This window comes from Ictidomys tridecemlineatus, chromosome 2 (genome assembly GCF_052094955.1).
Source record: "Ictidomys tridecemlineatus isolate mIctTri1 chromosome 2, mIctTri1.hap1, whole genome shotgun sequence".
In the NCBI taxonomy this organism is placed as follows: Eukaryota; Metazoa; Chordata; class Mammalia; order Rodentia; family Sciuridae; genus Ictidomys; species Ictidomys tridecemlineatus.
Genome location: NC_135478.1, coordinates 169,409,386 through 169,430,457, shown reverse-complemented (window position 1 = coordinate 169,430,457; position 21,072 = coordinate 169,409,386). Strand labels below are relative to the sequence as shown.

General features: G+C 31.8%; 1 protein-coding gene across 1 annotated transcript in view; it reads right to left on the bottom strand.

The window, feature by feature from the left end:
• Positions 1 to 21,072, bottom strand: part of Cacna2d1 (calcium voltage-gated channel auxiliary subunit alpha2delta 1) — a 448,394-nt gene that overhangs the window by 50,110 nt on the left and 377,212 nt on the right. The window contains 6 exon segments of the mRNA XM_078040138.1: positions 8,411 to 8,485; positions 8,762 to 8,836; positions 10,709 to 10,786; positions 16,550 to 16,639; positions 17,855 to 17,904; positions 19,008 to 19,086. Of these exon segments, the coding sequence (XP_077896264.1) occupies positions 8,411 to 8,485; positions 8,762 to 8,836; positions 10,709 to 10,786; positions 16,550 to 16,639; positions 17,855 to 17,904; positions 19,008 to 19,086 (447 nt within the window).

The following is a 21,072-nucleotide window of genomic DNA, read 5'->3' as shown; positions in this document are numbered from 1 at the left end:
TAAAAAATAGACTGTATGGAAAAAAACGTTTTTTTCTAAAACTAGTTTAAATTTTCTAAGTAAAACAAATTCTGTAAGATCTATACTTTCTTCTCAATATGCATAAGGAAAAAAAGTAAGTTAGTTTTATATATTTGAATCTCAGAAATTTTATATTCTATTAATTCAAATTATTAAGATTTTATAAGAAAACTGTGGTCAAGTCACAAAAATGTTTATTAAGATTAGCTATTTTAATTAAAGTTTAACTAAATACTATTTCCTGACTTAACATTTACTGACTTTTATTGCTGATGCATAATAACAAATAAAGTTCACCATGGAATAAGATAATTTATTTATAATATATAAGTATATGATACTATTAGCCTGGTAATGTTGTATCATATATGACATTATTTTAATTTCACAATCACATATTGAAGACTTACTGAGTTAAATCAATGCATTTCCTTTAAAATACCTGCTAAGTAACATGTCATAGAATTTCAAAGTTGCTAGAACAATAAATCATAATATGTATGATTTTATAAATGCAAAATTTTAGAAACCAGATTTTAAAAGTTTATTAAAATAAACATTATCCAATCTCAGAGTTAATTAAATAGTGGTATTAAATACACACTGTTCTAGATTAATGCACTGTCACCAGATTCTTGGTAATTATCAGCCTCCCTTTTCATCATCACTATTTGAAACACAACTTTAGGAGAGTAGACTTCCCAACACAAAGTAACAGTTAAAAATTTATTAAAATTAAGCATATTTTTTTGGATATGGACTAACAGCATACACAGTATTTTATAATTATGAAAAAACTGCCCTCAAGGAATAACTACATTTAAATAAGTATATATTTTTTATTCCCTTAGTTTTTGATGAATGAGAATACTTAAAGGCAAATATAAAAAAAGATAAACTCACCCATATTTTTAAAAATATATTTTCAGTTGTTGATGGACTTTTATTTTATTCATTTTTTTATATGTCGTGCTAAGAATTTAACACAGTGCCTCACACATATAAGGTAAGCACTCTATCACTGAGCCAGGAACATAGCCCTCACCTGTATTTTTTAAACTGAACTATATTCACTGCTTAAGAACTCTTTGACTATAATCATATGGTTCTATATTATTAAAAGTCTAAGTATTTGATTTTTTGTTTGTTTGTTTATGGTACTGAGGATTTAACCGAGGGTCACTTAACCGCTGATTAGCATCCCTAGGTCTTTTTTTTTTTTTTTTTAATTTGGAGACAGGGTCTCCCTGAGTTGTTTAGGGCTTCACAAAGTTGCTGAGGCTGGCTTTGAACTTGAAATCCTCTGCCTCAGCATACTGGGCACCTGGGATTACAGTTTTTCACCACTGTGCAAGGCCAAATAATAATAATAATTTTTTTTTTTTTTTGAGAGAGAGAGAGAGAGAGAGAGAGAGAATTTTTTAATATTTATTTTTTAGTTTTAGGTGGACACAACATCTTTATTTTATTTTTATGTGATGCTGAGGATCTAAGCCAGCGCCCTGCGCATGCTAGGCAAGCATGCTACCGCTTGAGCCACATCCCCAGCCAATATTTAATTTTTTGAAGGAGAAACATACCATCATTTGGCCAGGCAGCTAGGGAGGCTGAGACAGGAGGATCTCAAGTTCAAAGTCAGCCTTAGCAAAAGCAAGGTGCTAAAAACTCAATGAGATCCTCTCTCTAAATAAAATACAAAATAGGACTGGGGATATGGCTCAGTGGTCAAGTGACCCTAGTTCAATCCCTGTTACCCCAACCCATGCCCCCAATAATATCATGTGGAGAGCATAGTTTTGATTTAGAAGCACATAAATATTCCATAAGAAGAAAATAAAAACATATATCATAAGAATAAAATTAAAGGGTAATACTGAAAAGTCTTCAAATCTGTGGTTAAGAAAATGAGCTGGGCAAAGTGGCACACACCTGTAACCCCAGTAACTCAGAAAGCTGAGGCAGAAGGACTGCAGATTTGAGGCCAGTCTGTCAACTTAAGGAGGCCTTAAGCAACTAAGTGAGACCCTGTCTCCAAATCAAAAAGAATGAATAAATGAATGAATGAATGAATGAATGAATGAATGAATAAATAAATAAATAAATAATGGTTGGGAATAAAGTGCCCAGTGGGTTCCATTCTCATTACCCAGTATCAAAACAAACAAACAAACAAATATATAATTAAATAAAGCGAAAGAAAAAGAAACCTAGAAGTCCTTAATGAAAGGACACTCTGAATATTTCAGAATTGCCTATGTAAATTTTCATGAAATAAACTATCCTCATATAAACACCCTCAAAACAGAATTAAAATTTTAACAAATTCAATGCAAACAAAGTGAAAAATAATCAAAATGATAAAATGAAAACAGAAAAAAAGAATATTTATCTTACATGCAATGGATAATGCATAGCATGACCAGACCCAAACAGCATGCAGGGAGGAGGCATTATCAGGAAGATTTGGCAATATGAAGATCATGTCCCAATCCAACATATAAAGACACAGAGAAGAAAATGAAATCATAACAGAAACATATCAATGCACCACTTGTATTTTTAAATGGCAATCTGGCGGGCCACATTTTAAAAAGACTCATCATAGGCATAGAGACTGAAAAATTTTCAGAATTCTAATAAGAAAAAAACAAGACAAGATTAAGAATAGAAATTTGTTTGATTCTATGGTCTCTGAATGCCCATTACTTTTGCTCATTTTAAATATGTGACATTTCTATTTGCAAAATTTAAATATCAACTATCATAACAATCATTCATTTTGTGAAAATAAAAGGCAGGATGCAATATTAGCAAATTTTAAATTTGAAATAATTATTTGTCACTATGATTACAATACTTCATCGTTCAAAAATATTCCTCAAATTGAAAAGTCTTATATGGTTGCTAGATTGCCATTTGGAGTTTTCTTAGAATGAAAACAAAAATAACATAAACTATTATTCAGGATGTTTATTTTTTAATCATAATATTTACATGCAGTATTTGATTTTGAGACAAAAATTTAAATTCACTAAAATGCAGGATTGCAAAAATATAATTTAAGATGATACATAAAAAGAAAACATGCAAGGAGTATCAAAATATCAATATCAAGAATGACCTACACATAATATTAATCTTTATAAGAATTGTAAAAGATTCAGGGACTCATATGCAACAACATAAGATTCAGATTTTCTTGGAGCTCTAGAGCTGGAAGAGAAATGAAGCTTTTACTAGTTCAGTTCTCTGCACTTTAGAACAACCTAGGAAGCTTTAAAAATAATTTGGAGGCCAAAGTAAATTATAAATTTCAAGAGATGGAGCCCAGTAATAACAGATATGCTTCATTTCCCAGATGAACAGTCCGGGCAGGGCAGAGACACTGCTTTTCAGGTAAACAAACTGAAGTACTCCTCTATTGGCCTCCAGAAGAACTGAACTCAAACTGTTCTAATTCACAGTTTAGCAACCTCTTCTGAAATCACACCACGTCTCCATTGTAATGTGACCAACACTTTTTTTAAGAAAATGGTAAGCTTATATAGAAAGTATTAAATGTTGAACTTTCTTTGAAATTCGGAAATTCTCAAAGTTGTAGAAAGTATCCTTTTATGCTGATTATTTTTAATGTGCCCAGAAACATAAATAAATAAGTAAACAAACAAACAAACAAACTAACTAACTTTTTTGTTTTTTACAGGGCGTACCAGAGATTGAATTCAGGGGCAGTTGGTCACTGAGCCACATCCCCAGCCCTATTTTGTATCTTAGAGACAGTGTCTCACTGAGTTGCAAAGCTCCTTGCTATTGCTGAGGCTGGCTTTGAATCTGCAATCCTCCTGCCTCAGCCTCCCACGCCTCTGGAATTACAGGTATGAGCCATCATTCCAAGGATATATATAGTAACTCTTAAGTCTTGTTGATGGCAAAGATTTTGCAATAAATTTGCCAGGTGGTACATATTCACACTTTTTATTTGGAATATTGAACATTTTCAATTAGCTGAAGGGAAATTAACTTCTAATCCCAAATTATACTTTTAGAAATTCAAAGAAATTTTGGCTTAAAATTTCTAGTTTATGGAAACTATCACATAAGAATTTCTATTTGCAATTAGAAGTCAATTTTATAAGCAAATTGTTAGGATCACAAAGATTTGACACTAATTTCACAATATTTAATAACATTTCCTTTTTAGAAGCCATCTCATTATGAATACCCTTGATTGTTAATATTATTACATAATTACTCAGCAATCTTTAGTTCACCAATGCATATCCTCTCCCATAATTAATAACATTTTTGCTGCAGTTTATTGAGAAATGATGCTCATTTCCATCTCATGCTCTGTAAGCTAATGTCAGGAAATGCAGTTTTAATCAAAAGCTATAAGACCAAGCTTGATCTCAACTCTGATTTAGCAAATTTGAAAGCACAGCTAAGTCTACCTTCATTCATTTACCTGAACATTGGGTCTCCTTTTTCTTAAATTAACTGTTGGTATGCCTACACCAATAGGCTGAAGCAATAAAGAAATGATAATTCATCACAGTACATGTTAACATAGGTAATATTATAATCAATTGTGATCACATATTTCCTTAGTCAAAAAGTGGTTGATACTTAGAATTCAAAATATTTGATAAGCAGCATAGAATTCATGATGAGCTGATTAAAAAAAATGAAAGTTCAAAAATATTTTTAATAAATAAAAACTGTTATCCTCACTTTGGTTGGTTTGTGTAGACAGGAGTGAAGTGAGGGTTGGGATTGTGGGGATGGGGAGAATGGTAAAAAGAGACAGACATTATTACCCTATATACATATATGATTACACTACTGGAGTAACTCTAAATCAAGGACAGCTAGAGGAATGAGAAGTTGTGCTCCATTTGTGTACTGTATGTCAAAATGCATTCTATTGTAATTTAAAAACAACTGATATCCTCATAAAAATCATTGTTTAAGCAAACCAACTGTTAATGTTCTCCTGTTTTTCCTAGAAAAATACACACTTGGGAAGTGTAAAATAATTTGTACTGGACAGTTTTGAGTTTTCCTGATTTAAAAATAAATAGATTGAGAAATAAGAATTGTTAGAATTTATATGACCCAACTTTGCAAACTGCAAATATTGCTAACTTTCTCCCCCAATTCATATGTTGCAATTTTTACCTCAAAATTGATAGTATGAAGGAGAGGAGCAATGTAGGAAGCAATTAGGCTGAGGAGGTGCCCACCCCTCCATGGGATTAGTAACCTATGGCAAACCTGACAGAGATCCTTTCCATTTCTGCCATGTGAGGTCTGAGCAAGGTGGCTGCATGTGAGAAAAAGGCACCTACTTACCCATGCCTCAGCCTTGCACATCCTAGCCTTAAGGAGTGTGAAAAGTATGTTTCTGGTGTTTATAAGCCACCAGTCTCCGTTTTTTTTTTTTAACCATAGTAGCCTGAATAAAGCAATACTACAAAATACTGAAACGTCTTAAACATTTAAAATTTGTGCCTTTGTTTTCTGAAAGTTTAGCCAATGTTATTTCTATTGAACTGATGAAGAATTCAACCATAACATTCTATACTCATTTTAGATATGGACTTCCAAATCATATATTATACTCCATTTTCAATATAATAAATATCGATCAGAATTTATCAAAATTAGATATTTTATAAATATATCAAATATTAGATATATAAAATATTAGATATTAGACCATATCTGGTTATTTTAATGAAACAGAATGGTAGAAATAAAATATGTAAAATAAAATAAAATAAGGATAAATCAGGAGACATATTTATATTTTTAAAAATTGTGGTCATAAGGTTACAGTACACATTGAGAAAAAACAGTGTGTTTTAAAGTACATGTATAAGACTTGAATTGGGTGTCAACACACTTTATATACAAACAGAGATATGAAAGATTGTGGTATATATGCCTATTAAGAATTGTAATGCAAAAAAGTACATGTATAATGTCATAAATTGATGTGAACGTGCTTTGTATACAGAGATATGAAAAATTGTGCTCTATATGTTTAATAAGGATAGTAATACATTCCACTGTTGTTGTGTATTTTAAAAAATAATAAAATCAATTTAAAAAAAAGAATTTAAAAAAAATTCATAGCTACTTTATTTACTGATATTTGGGTCTTTTAAGAGGACACTATCCTAACTTCTATGAACTATAACATTATACTAAAATAGTTTGAAATAAGATTATAATATCAGAAAGAAAACAAAAAATACACCAAACCAGGTATGTTTGGTTAACATTAGGTTTTCATCTTGTTAATTAATAATTGGTATGATGGATATAGCTACATTTTCTTTAATTTGTATTGATGAATTTCTGATGAAAGAATTAAGATTAAGTTTGTTGGTATAACATCTGTTACCATATTGTTTTTTGTATTTGTCAATTTCTGAAACATTCATACTATATAGTTTCTTTTGTGAGGTTCTTATATTAATCTGTACAACATACATTGTTACTTACAAAGTAAAAATCATAATATTTATCCTGCTAAATATGAGAGTGCACAAGCATATTTAATTCACAAGTTTCAGGAAAGACAGTATGTTGACCTTTCAGAATTGTTTCTTTTTTAAAATAATTTCCTAAAAGAGTATTTTTAAAAATATCTTACTGTTGCATGCTTACTTTTAATAAAATCCAATACCAAAACATGAGAGCTAATTTTTGAGCTGGAAGAAAAAAGTCAACTAGTTTTTAATGCAAATCTTATGAAATATATATTTTTTGTAATTTTATGAATTTTAATATATTGATTATTCCAAATATGAGTTGAATACATATTAACATCATCAAATAGTGATAAAATACCTTCTATATAAATAGTAGTCATTAGGAGATTACAGAAGATGTTAAAACTTTTTTCAAATTACTACCTTTTCATAATGAAAACTAAAACTTAAATTGTTATTTGTATATCTCTATCATATATAGTTCCTTTGGGGAAAGGGTAAGGTCTATAATCAGAAAAATTGGGACTCTTTGTACTCCTTAGCACATTATATTTATATTGCTTTTAGATTACTTTAATTAAGAAGATATAATCTGAAATACACTGGGTACACAAAGTTCAAATAATATTTGAAAAGTTTAAACATTTTTTGAGATTTAGAAAGTTAGATATTTTCAACTATGACAGAAACCATAGCATGATTACCTAATCATAAGCAATGATATTGAGGAATTTAAATGACATACTTTTAAGAAGTGTAATAATTTAATAACACAGACAAGTACTATTGTAAACTTTTATAAAAAGAATATGTTTAAACATGATATAGGATGCTCAATGGCCATGTATGCTTAGCAAACATTTATATCACGATGGATCTTATATGGCAATAAATTCCAAAGTGAGAAGAAATAATATAGAAACATTAAGATATATATTAAGATGCTAAAATAAATCATCACATTTAATATGTAACTCAATATCAATTGTCCTTATTGCTGTTTTGAATATTTCAATGTCACAACTTCATGTGTGTATGTGTGGGTACACTTGTGTTTACTAATCTGAGACTCTTTCAACATCCATGACAGAGAGAAGGAGGTAACAGTCTCCATGGTTTAGAGCATTTTCAACATTATCCTCAAATTTCACCAGTCACTTAAAAATGTTTACAAAATTTCCATTATATAAGATTTTGTCTAATTCTAAATGTAGGTAAATAAATTTTGCCATAACACCTTTTTAAGCATTAGTGAAAAATGAAATGAGTTGAATGAAGTATTTTCTGAAAATGTTTTGTATCTTGGGAAAGTAGATATAAATATTAGGATAAAATAGTTTGTCTATGGATTTTATGGCTTCCAGAACAACTCACTTAGTAAAAACTACACTTCCCATTTCTGAAACCCATCATATACATTTTACTTATTTAATTTTTTTCTTAGGTATTTACAAGCCTGCCCCAATGTGAAACTATAGTCTGGGAGATGGAAAGCAGAGTAATTATCAGAAGAAAAGGGCTATGGGTAATGCATCCTGGGCAGAAAGGAACATTGCTAATGCTTAGGAGGGTCACAGGAATGTCTGCAGCAGCACACCTTCACAGCCTTCACTTCAAAGTCACACATGTGATGTGTGAAAGTAGGTTCAGGAGATGATAATGGCTGTCTTTCACATAAGAATATTAGTTCATCTAAATTGGTAAGGGAAATGCTTTTACCTCTTCACATGTCAGAATCTGTGCTTTTGTCATCTAATAAGGGAACCAGATTACAGACTATTCTTTTGTATTTAATGCTATAAAAGTGAATTTTAAAATGAGAATCCTATTAAGATCATGAGTCATCAATTCTATAAATACTATGCATTGTAAACAAATTATATACATACCTTTGGCTGAAGATTTGGATGTAACAAAACATAACCATTAGGATCAATTGCAAAATAATAGCCATTGGGGCAGAGCTGAAAAATAATCAAAAAGTTTAGAGATGTATGCTCACAATTAGAAATCCACATAATTTTTAAAAAACGTTAAATTAATTGGTTTATCACATTTAAGAGCATGCTAAAGGATGACATTCTATTTCTACTTTTTATTTTAAGGATGATATTTAGCTCCTTTGCTAAGATAATTGCACATCATTTTTTCAGAATTACTTAAGTACTTTATAGACAAGATAAATTAATACACAGTTCTAAGAACAAGAAAGGTTACCAAAAAAGTAAATTGTATCTTACTGTGAAACGTGGTGTTAGTCTTTTAATATCTTCCAAAGACACATCAACGCCCATCACACCAAGAATCAGTTGGTTCTGTAACAAGATGGCAAAAAGTATTTTATTTTGTACCCCAAATTATATATTTCTATACAATAATTATATATATCCATCCTTTTGCTGTAGTAATGGTTGTATTCCATACTAGTGTAAACAAATGTGTGTATGTGTGTGCGAGTGTGCACAGATTGTAATTTGGTGTCAATTTACAAAGATTCTCAGCTTTGATCTTTTCCATAGTTTTATTATCACTGTTACTCAACTTAAATGAAATCTTGATGACTAAGATACCTGAAAACTTTCATTTGATACTTTTTGTACCTTTCTCTCCTAATATTTATTTATGTAATGCTTATTTATTGCATTGTTGGCTATTGTAGCTATATGTGTGCATGTTTGTGCATTGATTTTGTGGTATATTACAATTAAGAAACCACAAAAACGTTCAATTTAAAAGTTGGACCAGTATGGAATAAAGAAACACCATATTCTTACAAATGATAGTGCCCATTTTTTGTAACTATCTTCAAAATATGTGACCTTATTAATAATCAAATCTTCAAGACAGTGTTCCTAATTGCTGCTAATAACTTCTCTATATAATGGGCATCATGGTTTTAATTTCAAGTCAAGAAGCTATGTTGGAAATAACTATCATACTCATCTAAGGAAAATAAAAATGAAAATTGTGTTAAAATTTTGAGTCATAAAACTTTGTTTTAAATAGAATTATATAAATTATAAAGTAATAAATCAAAATGTGTTTACAAACAAAATTTAAAATCTAGTCAGAAATTACAAAAAACACTTTAAACTCTGTGTGGGTGCTTATAAAATTAAAGTCATGTCAACAACTATGCTCTTTTGCCATGAAATAATCCTACTCTGCACTAAACTCTCAAATTAAAGCCATCTCAGAGACAGACCATACTGAGATCTTAAATGCAAATGAGGAATATGAAAATTGCTCCATTATGAATTGCAATTTTTAGAATTCACAGACATTTAAGAATGGTAATGGGACCCTAAAGAGAAATAACTGATATTGGATATGGCTATATTTTTAAGATAAGCAGCTCAACTGAGGTTTACAATAATTGTACAAATAATGCTTAAGTGTAGCAGACTTCATTAAACCATGCACTAGAAATAAATTTCCCTTCAAATAAATAGTATCACATTATAAAATAAACATTTGCTATTAAAAATTCTTAACTCCTGCCTTCTTAAATTCATTCTGAATCAAATTGAGAAATAAAAATTTATCACTACTTTTAAACCAAAATTAACAAAACAAGTACATGATTTTTAAAATAATTATTCAGAACTTTCAAATAGTATTTCATTGCATGACAATATTACCAGTGTTACAAAAATCTAACATTTTTTAGAAACTCATTAAGTATTTTCTCTGTATCTTAAAAAAAACAGGAAAAAAGAACTATAAATCAGATACTTGAATTATGACTAAAAATTCTATTGTTTGGGAATTGGAAGAGTAAGGATTCAATAAATGCATTTATATACACCTGATAAAACATCATTATAGTTTTTGTTCTTTCTTCCCCTGCACCCCACAAACTTCATAAATACATCAAATGCATTTTAAAAATGAGCACACAGTATTGACCATTTATCATGTAATTACTCCCAGAGTCTGACTCTGTGTTCTCATCAGGTCATAATTAAATAGAGCAAAGCTCAACCTCGACTCTGGGGCGACAGAGAGTTTGACCTGAGCTTCCTTTTCCCAGGTGGTTATCACACAGGCAGCTGCTGCCACTGACCTCTGGCCTCACAAGACAGTTACACTGTATGCATTTCCTTACAGGAGTATCTTATCCACATTAAGCTTCAACATCACAGTTTATCATTTATTATTATTAATTTTATCAATTAACTTTTAACCTTTAAGTTTGTCTTATTTTCAAATTGGCCAGTTATGTTGAAGACCGGAAGAGTTCCAGTAATGACAAGTCCCAGTTCCTAAAAACAGATTGAGAGAAAAGGCAAATGAAAATGTCAATTTGAACTTTGTCCTACTGCCTTAGACCTTGATATACAAGACTTCATTTTATAGTTACTTGATAAAGAGCCACAAATAACTTGTAACTCATTTTGTGTTTTCAAAATATCAAAGTTTTGTGTTTTCAAAATATCAATGAAAATGTCTTGGAAATAATAAAGACTTATTAGGCAGCTATTAAAGCATGTAAGATTTGAAATATTATTCCAGTGTGCATTGCAAATAAATAAAAATATTCTACTTATGTAAAGATTCATTAGCCTCTAAACATTTTAGTAACTGTCCACCCTCCATGCTCTTTTTCACAGAGACAGTTTATCTACCATCAGGGCCCTCCATAAGCAGAATAGAATAAAAATATTATTTTAAATGATTTACTTCATTTTTGTGGTTTTATTCTTAACTTTTAATGCCCTAACCCAAACTATTCATGCTATTTCACAAATGTGTACTAAAAGAACTAAGCTATTGATATAGCATTTCTGGAACACTCTAGATACATGCTATGCTGTACAAAAGAAGTATTAATTCTAAATAACACCCAAAATAAATATTACATTTTAAGAAAGTAATGTAGAAAAATAAACTTGCAAATGGCAAATATGAAAGTCTAGTCATGAAGCAATTTAGCAAAACAAAATAATTCCATTCGATTAATCAGCAGATTGATATTCTCATATATTAAAAGAATACATGGATATTATGTAAAATAGAAGGTTTTTTTAAATTACTGATATCCATAGCATGTGTGTGTCTCTCTGTGTATGCATAACCACTATTTCATGTTAAAACAACATTTTCACCAAATCACTCTTTAAAGAAATTTTGAATTTGCTAAAAAACTGAGAAAATATTAGTAATCTCCTTAAAAATAACCCCCAATTCAAACCTCATAAACTCTGATCTGATTCCAGTAACAGTGTGGTTTTATGGAGAGAATGTCTTAAATAGGCTTTAGTTTTTACTTGTGCATGCAAGAAGCCCTAAAGCAATGAAAACTGATTCAGGGAGGAGGGCAATCATCCACAAACTTGCAGCAGAACAAGACACTAGATAAGCTGGCATAGCTACAGATAGTTCAGTACATGATGATATACCTATTGGCTCTCTGTTTCATCCTAAGCAACAACATTTGAATGAAGAGATCCTTAATTAATTATGCAAATTAACATTCTCAGTGAAAACATTCTATCTCAATAGAAAGTCAGATCAGAAATTCATAAAGCTGGTATCCAGAGGATAATTCTGTGAAGATTACTTTAGATAATTTTCTATATATGTTGCAATCTATAAGAAAAGTGTTACGATTTGCATGAGGGGTCCCCAATGAAGTGCCTCTGTTAATGCAGGAATGTTCAGAGGTAAAGTAACTGGATTGTGACAGCTGTAACCTAATCATTCTATCCTAGTTTGGACAGACTGGGTGACAACTGTAGGAAGGTAGCAAGTGGCTCAAAGATGATAGGTCAATGGGGTACCCTGGAATAATGGGGTATCTTCACTTTGGCCCATTCTGAGTGTGCTCCTCTCCCCCCCCCCATCTCTCTCTCTCTCTCTATCTCTCTTACCTGACCCCACCATAAGTTGAACATCTTAACTCTGCTGGGCCCTTACCCATGATATGCTGCCTCACCATGGGCCCAGAGTAATGGAGTTGGCCATATCTATGGGCTCAGACCTCTGTGAGCCACAAATAAATATTTCCTCCTCTAAATCGTTCTTGTCGAGTAGTTTGGTTACAGTGAAACAAAAGCTGACTAAAACAGACACTGGCACTGAGTGACCATGTGGTTCCCAACATTTTGGAGCTGGTTGGTAGGAAGAATTTTGAAAAGTTTGGCCATGCGGGCTGAAAAAGCTTTAGAATACTGAAAGTGGATGTTAATGGGCAACTCTGGTGGGAGATCAGAAGACAGAGTGCCAACAGAAATGTGACTGTGCTTGTGAGGTTTCAGAGGGAGATGAGGACTCTATTGGGAACAGGATTAGAGGTCATTCATGTTATGGATTATGGCAAAGAATTTGGCTACATTTTTCCCACGTCCTGAGACTTTACGTGAGGTTGAATTTAAAAGTGATGGACTAATAAATCTGGTGGAGGAAATTTCAAGGCAAAATAGCATTCAATCAGTGGCAGGGCTATTATGGCAGCTCTTAGCTAGGTTTACATTGAGAATTGAAAGCAGAAAACAGAGGGAAAGGAGTTGTGGTTTGGCCAGAAATGTGCATGAGAAGCTGGGGATAAGGAAAATAGGCTTATTGAAGAGAGAACACCCCTAAAGAGATGCTAAGTATTTTGCATAAAGTTAAGTGGTCATGTAGGCTTTGACCAAGATTTTGCCTCTGAAGTCAGGCAAGTGTAGCTGGGTTGGAGTTCCTGTGGGCTGTCCCTGAGAATGCAATGGGTTACGGGGAAGCCAAAGCTGGAATGGAGACCCTAGGAAATGAGATTCCAGTAATGTGGACTGTCTACTAAAAAAAAAGCTGTTGACTTAGGAGAGGATCAAGCTAAAAGAGAGCCTATGTGCAGTACAACCATCAAGGCCAAAGTGGCAGAGCTGACCAGACCCTTTGAAAATAACCATATTGCCGCCTAGTGTCCTAGATGCTGTAGGTATAGTTGGGAAACTGTTTGCCCAGCTCTGCTTTGGGTCCATCCCTTCTTTCATCCTTTTTTTGGAATGGGAATAATTGCTCTGTACGACTCTAATACATCAAATACATGTAACTTGCTTTTGAATTTTACAGGGGCTCACAGCTCAGAGTTTGCCTTGAGTCTCAGAGGAGATTCTGAAGTTGGACTCTTGGGCAATGCTAAAACTGTTAAAACAATGGGGCTCTGGGAGATAGACTAAATGCATTTTGCATTACTAGATAGAAATGAAGTTTGGGGCGCCCAGGGTAGAATGTTATGGTTGGATGTGAGGTGTCTCTCCTAAACTGCCTGGGTTAATTCAGGAATATTCAGAAGTCAAGTGACTAGATTCAGAGAGTTGTAACCTAATCAGTCCATCCTAGTTTGAATGGATTAGATGATAACTATAGGCAGGTGGGGAGTGGCTTTAAGAAGTGGATCATTGGAGTTATATCCTGGAAAGGTGCATCTTACTTTTGGCCCCTTCTGCTCTCTCTGCTTCCTGACCCCATCCTGAGCTGAGCAGCTTTCCTCCACTGGGTATTTCCCCATTATGCTTTCTCATGTTGGGCCCAGAATAATGGAGTTAGATTTCTATGGACTGAGACCTCCGAAACTGAGCCTCACAAACTTTTTCTCCTCTGAGTTTTTGTTGTTGTTGTTGTTTTGTTTTGTCATGTACTTTGGTCAAAAAACTCAAAAAGTGACTAAAAAAAGTTTTAAAAATTGGTGTCATGATAGAAAATATAGATATGGATGTAGTCTTTATCTTTGCCTCATTTCTCCATTTGTATAGAATTTTATACTTTGCTTCTAAAAATGTCATATACCCCCAAATGAGGTCCTAGATGACTAACATATTAGAGTTAAGATAACCATGGATGAATTCATTGGCACCCAATTTCCACTTTGTCCCTCATTTATCAAGTGAACCCAAAAGTATACTGTGTTTATCAGTACTGCCAGTATTTCTAGAGAATAAAAACCAAGACAATATATAAGATTTCTATCTCCTTGGTTTTAATATTTATTTTCTGAAACCCAACTCTTTTCATCTCTCTCTTTTTATTTAAAGAGACTCATTTTATCTCCCAAATAAAATCATCCCTCTACAAGTTACCTCCTTTGTTCTGATATCATATTACTTATATAGGTGACAACAGTCCTTCAATATATCCAGTACACTCCCCAATTTTATACTATATTTATGTGGTTTCTCTCCTCACCATCAGTTAAAGAAACCGTACTTGAACTCATATGTTTAGCTAAAACATCACTATTTTTTTTATGTCCCATTCCACCCCCAGACATATAACTTTTTTTTCTTTTGAAACACCAGAGCTCTTTGAATTTTTCACATTATATTACACTTTGTCTTCAAATATTACACCTTTTCCTTTTTAATAAAACTGTGGATTTGTCTAACATAATTTGAATCTGCCGTATAAATTATAAAGTGATTATAAAAAAATACTTAGAAATATACAATGGGTCCCTTATTCTGAAACCAGAAAAAAAAAAGTTCTATTTGTGTGCACTGCATAGCCAACTCGTGTGTTCCATTTCTTTTCTTGTTTTACATTTAGTTTCAACTTGTAAACAGACATTTAGAATTAACATTTCCTTCTAATGTCATTTTTGCTATCAGTAGGAACCTTACCAGCAATGCAGACATTCTGGTTAATGAACTTCTGGTCATAGGAAAGCAACAGGGCATAATTATTGGCTCCTCCTAACATACACTGTCTTGGATGGATTTAAAAAAGTGAAACATCTTGCCCATAGCTTTAGATGACCATGTGACCTTAAGTAAATAAGTGATGTCAAGAAGGAACATTGGGTGGTAATTTTAGCTAGGACTTGAGGTAAGCAAGCCTCACTTTATCTTTCTTAGCGTGCAAGGCCACTGCTAATAGTGCCTATTTTTCTTCCAACTTCCTGTATATGTTTACTTTATAAGAATCAAATGATAAGTAACTCTAAATGGATTGTATTTTGCCCTTTGGGTTCAACATTGCATGGAAAAAAGAAGTAACAGCACATAATTGGACTCCAAGTAGGGGAAAGGGTACTACTGAATCAGCAGTTACTTTTTAGGACTTAGTATTTTGGCTTTCCCCAGTATGTTGTTCCAGCAAAGCATGAATAAAGACTTCAAAGTAAGATTAAGCATATGAATAAATCTTAAGTGTTATAAATCTTTATAAATTGAATATTAGGAAAATAAAAATAACATCAAAACATGACTTTGATCCTACAAAATCTAGGGCTGGATAATTTTTTCTTGCGCATGTGTGCGTAATGGGACTGTTCTGTGCATCTCCAGCCTCTGTCTGTGAAGACCAGTAGTAGCAGTTACTCTCTCTCCAGCCCTGACCATCAAAAATATATATACAGATATTTCTAAATGAATTGTGAAGGGCAAAATTAACCCCATTTGAGAACTACTGCTTTAAAGTGTGGTGGAATACCTATTCTAATATGTCAGTTGTTCTGTGGATCTTTGGCATGTTGTTTCACACCAGAACCAACCACCAATATCCTATTTCCATTAAAAATGTTTGGATTTGAATTTAAAGCATAAGATCGCATATGAAGAGTATGAAGAGGTAATTAGGCCTGTAATGATTTCAATGTATGATAAGATTTTTGCCTAATAGAATGTACTTCTTAATATTGATGAGTCTGATTACATTTGAGGTTGTACATTTCTACTAGCTGACATCTACTTTAAAAATACTTTCTTTAAAATCTTTAGAAATAGGTTTTAATTTACATGGCATTGAGCATTTTTTTTACATTAAAATTCAACAAGTTATGAAAATCTCTATACATTCAACATTCCAGGATGGAAATTCTTCATTCTCAATGGATTAACTACAAAACAAAATAATACTTTACATTTGTAGCTCCATATTACATACAAATCTAGAATTCTATTCAAATTATCTAAATTCTGGCTACAAAAGCTTGTGATAGAAGGAATTTTAAAAAGAGTTTAACTTAAACGGGAAAAGAGAAATGTCCCCTAAAAAAGAACAGTCAGTTCTTTTTTAATGGCAGTCTAGTTTAACATCCAATCTCTTACCAGTGCATCCAAGTAGACATTTGTCCATTGGACTTGCTTCGCTTTGTCTCCTGCTAAAACCATAGGTCTCCCCAGAACATCCAGATATTCCTATTTATAAAAGAAAAGAAAAGAGAAAGAAGAAAAGGAAAAAAGAAAGAAAGAGGAAAAAAAGCTATGCTTCAAAAACTAGAAAAGCTATGTGCTTTAAAAAACAAATTTCCACAGGGGGAAAAATAATCTAGAGTTAAAAATGAATACGGAATCAAATTATTAACAGAGTGAATTATTTAATCCTATTTTGGGCATTTAATAAGTGGTAAGTCTCCATACTTTGAATCAACAATATTTGACTTATTTACATAATATATCTACCCCCATTTTTTCTAGCAACAATAATCAGAACATTGTTTCTCAAGGTACAGCCTATGATAAGTGAAATACATGCCTTATGAATTGTTTCATGTTGATCTAAACTATTTAAGGCACTATGATTTACTGTGTGAAATTGCACAAATTTGAAATAATAAAGCAGCCACATACTTGCTTTCATATCACAGATTGTTTGGCTGGAATTCAAAACTACATTTAAACATATCAAAAAATAAATGAAATATGGTGCCAAATCTAGACATGAGACTCAAATGCAGCTGCTGTTTCATTTCAACATTCAATGTATTCAGTATTAATTTCCACAAAGGCAGTGTTATTTATCCTAAATTGTGACTTAGTTTATTTTGTAGATTCTCAGTTATGTTTAAAATTGAGATTGGTTTTAAACAATAATTTATGAATTGAAAATAATATACATTTAAATTCACTTCATTACTAATCCTACAAAAAATTACTCAATATACGTGTTTTCAATTGAATGAGTTAGAAAACTTGTCTCCTTGTAACTATTTTAATCAGTAAGTAGATCTTTAGGGATTATTTGAAAATAAATATGGCCTTGTATAATTTGTCAAGAATAATTATTGTTTAACTTCTATATTGTTAAGAAATTTACTTAAGTGATCTGCAACAGAATCAAGTTCCAATTAACATGAGACTGTTAGTAAATTTGATTATATTCATTATGGTGAGAAAAATAACATATTCATATTTCTATTCATGTTTTTACCTGAGTTTTGGATGTTTGAAAACACTTGGAACCTTAATGAAATAAAAATCCATCATTATGATACTCAGCATTTTAGTAAAAAATGTAACATTTTGTGTTTTTTTTTCATTTTCATCTCTTATTTCTATATTGAGCACATTTAAACTGAAAAAAATATCTTAAACTTTGAAAAAATATTATAAGTGAGTTTCAAATAAACATACCTGAGTATTAATTCTTATTGCTCCAATTGAAGGAATTTCATAATAATAACCTGAAATACATATATGTATTTATACATATAAATATTTCATTATAATAGACAAAATTGTTTTATGTCTTTGTAGGATAAAAGGATATGTTTTTCACTGCTAAATTAAGCAAACATTGAAATATATATACAACTGACAAATTCAGAAGATATTTGATAAATGAATATTTGCAACATACGAACAGGCTTTATGAGAAATTTTACTGAATTTCTTAGATAGTGTAAAATAAATATTCTTCTATAAATAAGTAGGAAAAATGGCATAGTGAAATATATTTTCACTATACATATTATTAAAGATGTAGATATATAGTTATATATGTATATATATATATTATATATGCATATATATCCATGCACATATTCACATACACATAAAATGTTTGCCTAAATATAACTCTGAGAATACTTCAGGTTCTTTTAGTTGCTACGGTATCACAGTTTATTTTTCAAATAACATTTTTTTTTCTGGCACAAAAGAAATATGGGCTCACTACACAAAATTTATCTAGGAATGTATGAGACATTTTTCAAAAAACAGTAATTTAGCAACTCAAAAACAGGCTCACATGTGTCACACTGTCATATGTTTTATAAGATTCAGATATTCTTTTATTTCTACTTTTCCATATAAAATTATATTTATTATATATCATTATTATTCAATACATCCTTTTATGAATTTACAATATTATGATTTTGTAATTTTTTGCAATATAATGCTAATGCCAAAAATGTATTATGTTTTCACTATAAAAAAATGTTCACAATCTTTTTGCCTTGAGCTGGGTGCTATTGTGCACTCCTATATAATCACAGTGATTAAGGAGGCTGAATCAGAAGAATCGCATGATTTAAGGCCAGCCTCAGCAACTCAGCAAGACCCTGTCTCAAAATAAAATACTGAGGATGTAGATAAGTAGTGAAGCATTCCTGGGTAAAATCTCTGGTACACACACACACACACACACAAAAATCTTATTGCTTTGATTCCTATAAGAGTTAGGTACAACTATAGATTATTTTATATGAAAATGTAAACTTAAAAAGCTACCACCCCCATTTTTTTCTTCTAATAAAACATAGTCAGGAAAACAGATAATTACCTTTATTTTCACAAGCCATCCACTGAATTGGTCCTCTGTCATAATTATGTTGACCAACTGAAAATGTGAACACTCGTACCTAGATGAATTGAAAAATAAGTATCCATTAGGCTTGAAAAAAATGTAATTGAATGGCAAATAAAAATAGCTACAGCAAGACACAATAAAGTTGTCCAGTTAATTTCATATGACAAGAAAAATTTAAGCGAATAAAGAATTCAGGAGGGCACCAGAGGGAAATCACATAGCCTTCTATAAACATAGACTCCAATTGCCAAATTTAGATTAGCACTTTGGTGTCCTGCATCATATCCCAGTCCTCAGGCAGGAGCATGATTAAGCTTTCATTAGTAGAGAATGCATCTCTCAGGTCCACCTCAATTTGACCTGGTTAAACCTGTCTCACTTGGTTATATCACCCACATATGGAGAGAGGGCAAAAAAAATATTTCCGTATATCATAGGTAGGAAAATGTATACAGAAGGTCATGTTACTTTTAGTTGCTTAAGGCAAGTCAACTCAGTGTTGGCTACTTTCACAGCATGGAACTATTTAAGATGCACACATATAATTATGATGTTATTATATGACTTATTTTCTAGAAAAGATGGCTGACACAGATAAATAGGCAAATATGCTCCTAGCTTTTCCTAATTTCTGTGAATTGTCTATTTGAATTGACATTTTCTAATTGCTTAATCTTTTGTACATGATTACAGAGCACAAATCTCAGAGACTTCACATCTGTTTCTTTTCTTTTATTGGACTTGGCCACACAGATGACATCTTAATAATCCCTGCCCCCAACATTTATACTGGGATGTTGCTATTTCTCTTGTTAAGGTTTTATCTGAGCCACTCTTTAAGTCATTCAGGTTTGCCTTAGCTAGTAATGTAGGAAGTGATTAAGTTTTAATTAGCTCAAAATTATAAGGATAAATGACTGGATTTAGGTTAAAGGTAGAGGACGCTCACACTCGCCCATGCTGGCTTTCCCGCTCTCATGCACACATGTTCTCTCTAGCCCTTCTTCTATCTTTAGGAATTCTCCCTCTAAGTGCAATAATTTCATTTTCTTTATTTCTCCAATTGGGTCATTTTAGGTTGCTCTATATATTTGAAAATCATGTTACTGCTTACATAGTTGAGCCTACCCCTAAAGGGAAGTGTTTTTATAAAGCAGGCTGACCACCCTAACTGTTAATTCAATTTGACTGCCATACCTTAAACAATCATCACATGAATTCAGAACAGGGGAAAAAAAATCCAGATGCTTCAGAGAGCACTTGGTTATGTCCTTCATAAGTAAGGTTGGTAAGTCAAGTTTCAGATGTTCAAACAAAGCACAGCTGTGTCTAGTTGTCACCACTAGCTATGTCTACTGTAACCACAATAGTGTTGTGGTGAAATATTTTTCACAAGATACTTTTCAGTTTAAAGAATTAAATGAATATGACTAAGTGAATTATGTCTATGTCTCTGGAAAGTAAGCACTTGTAATAACTGAAAGGCTATACACTTAGACTCCCACTGTGAGATTATTTTGATAAATGTTATCATTCAAATAGTCCAAATAAATATTTAACTTTTAAAAAATATCCAGTAGAAAAAGACTGATTGCTTTGTTTTACTACAAAAGTTTCATCTAACCCTCATATGTTTGCCTACATGGAGCCTTCAGAAGTTGTCAAAATTAAGGAATTTGGGATCAGAGCTGGGTGTCTATCCAGTCATATTTAATTACAAAATTTTAAGCATCCTAAATTGTACTCCCCCCCTTTGTTCTTTTTCTCACATAGGTTCTTGGTTATTTAGATGTTAACTAGACATTTAAATGTACGCCAATCATTAGCTGATTGACTGCCTTGCTTATTATATGTGTTCAACTTGTACCTCTTTTCTCAATTTTTCACTTACCTTGCTGCAGACTTTTTAATAACCATTTTTCTGAAAAATTTCTCCCAGTAGATACTAAAAATCTCAAGAATAAAAATTTACTCTTTTCTTATAATGTTTGCAACTGTCTTACCATTAAAATATTTACAAAATCTATCATACCTGTTT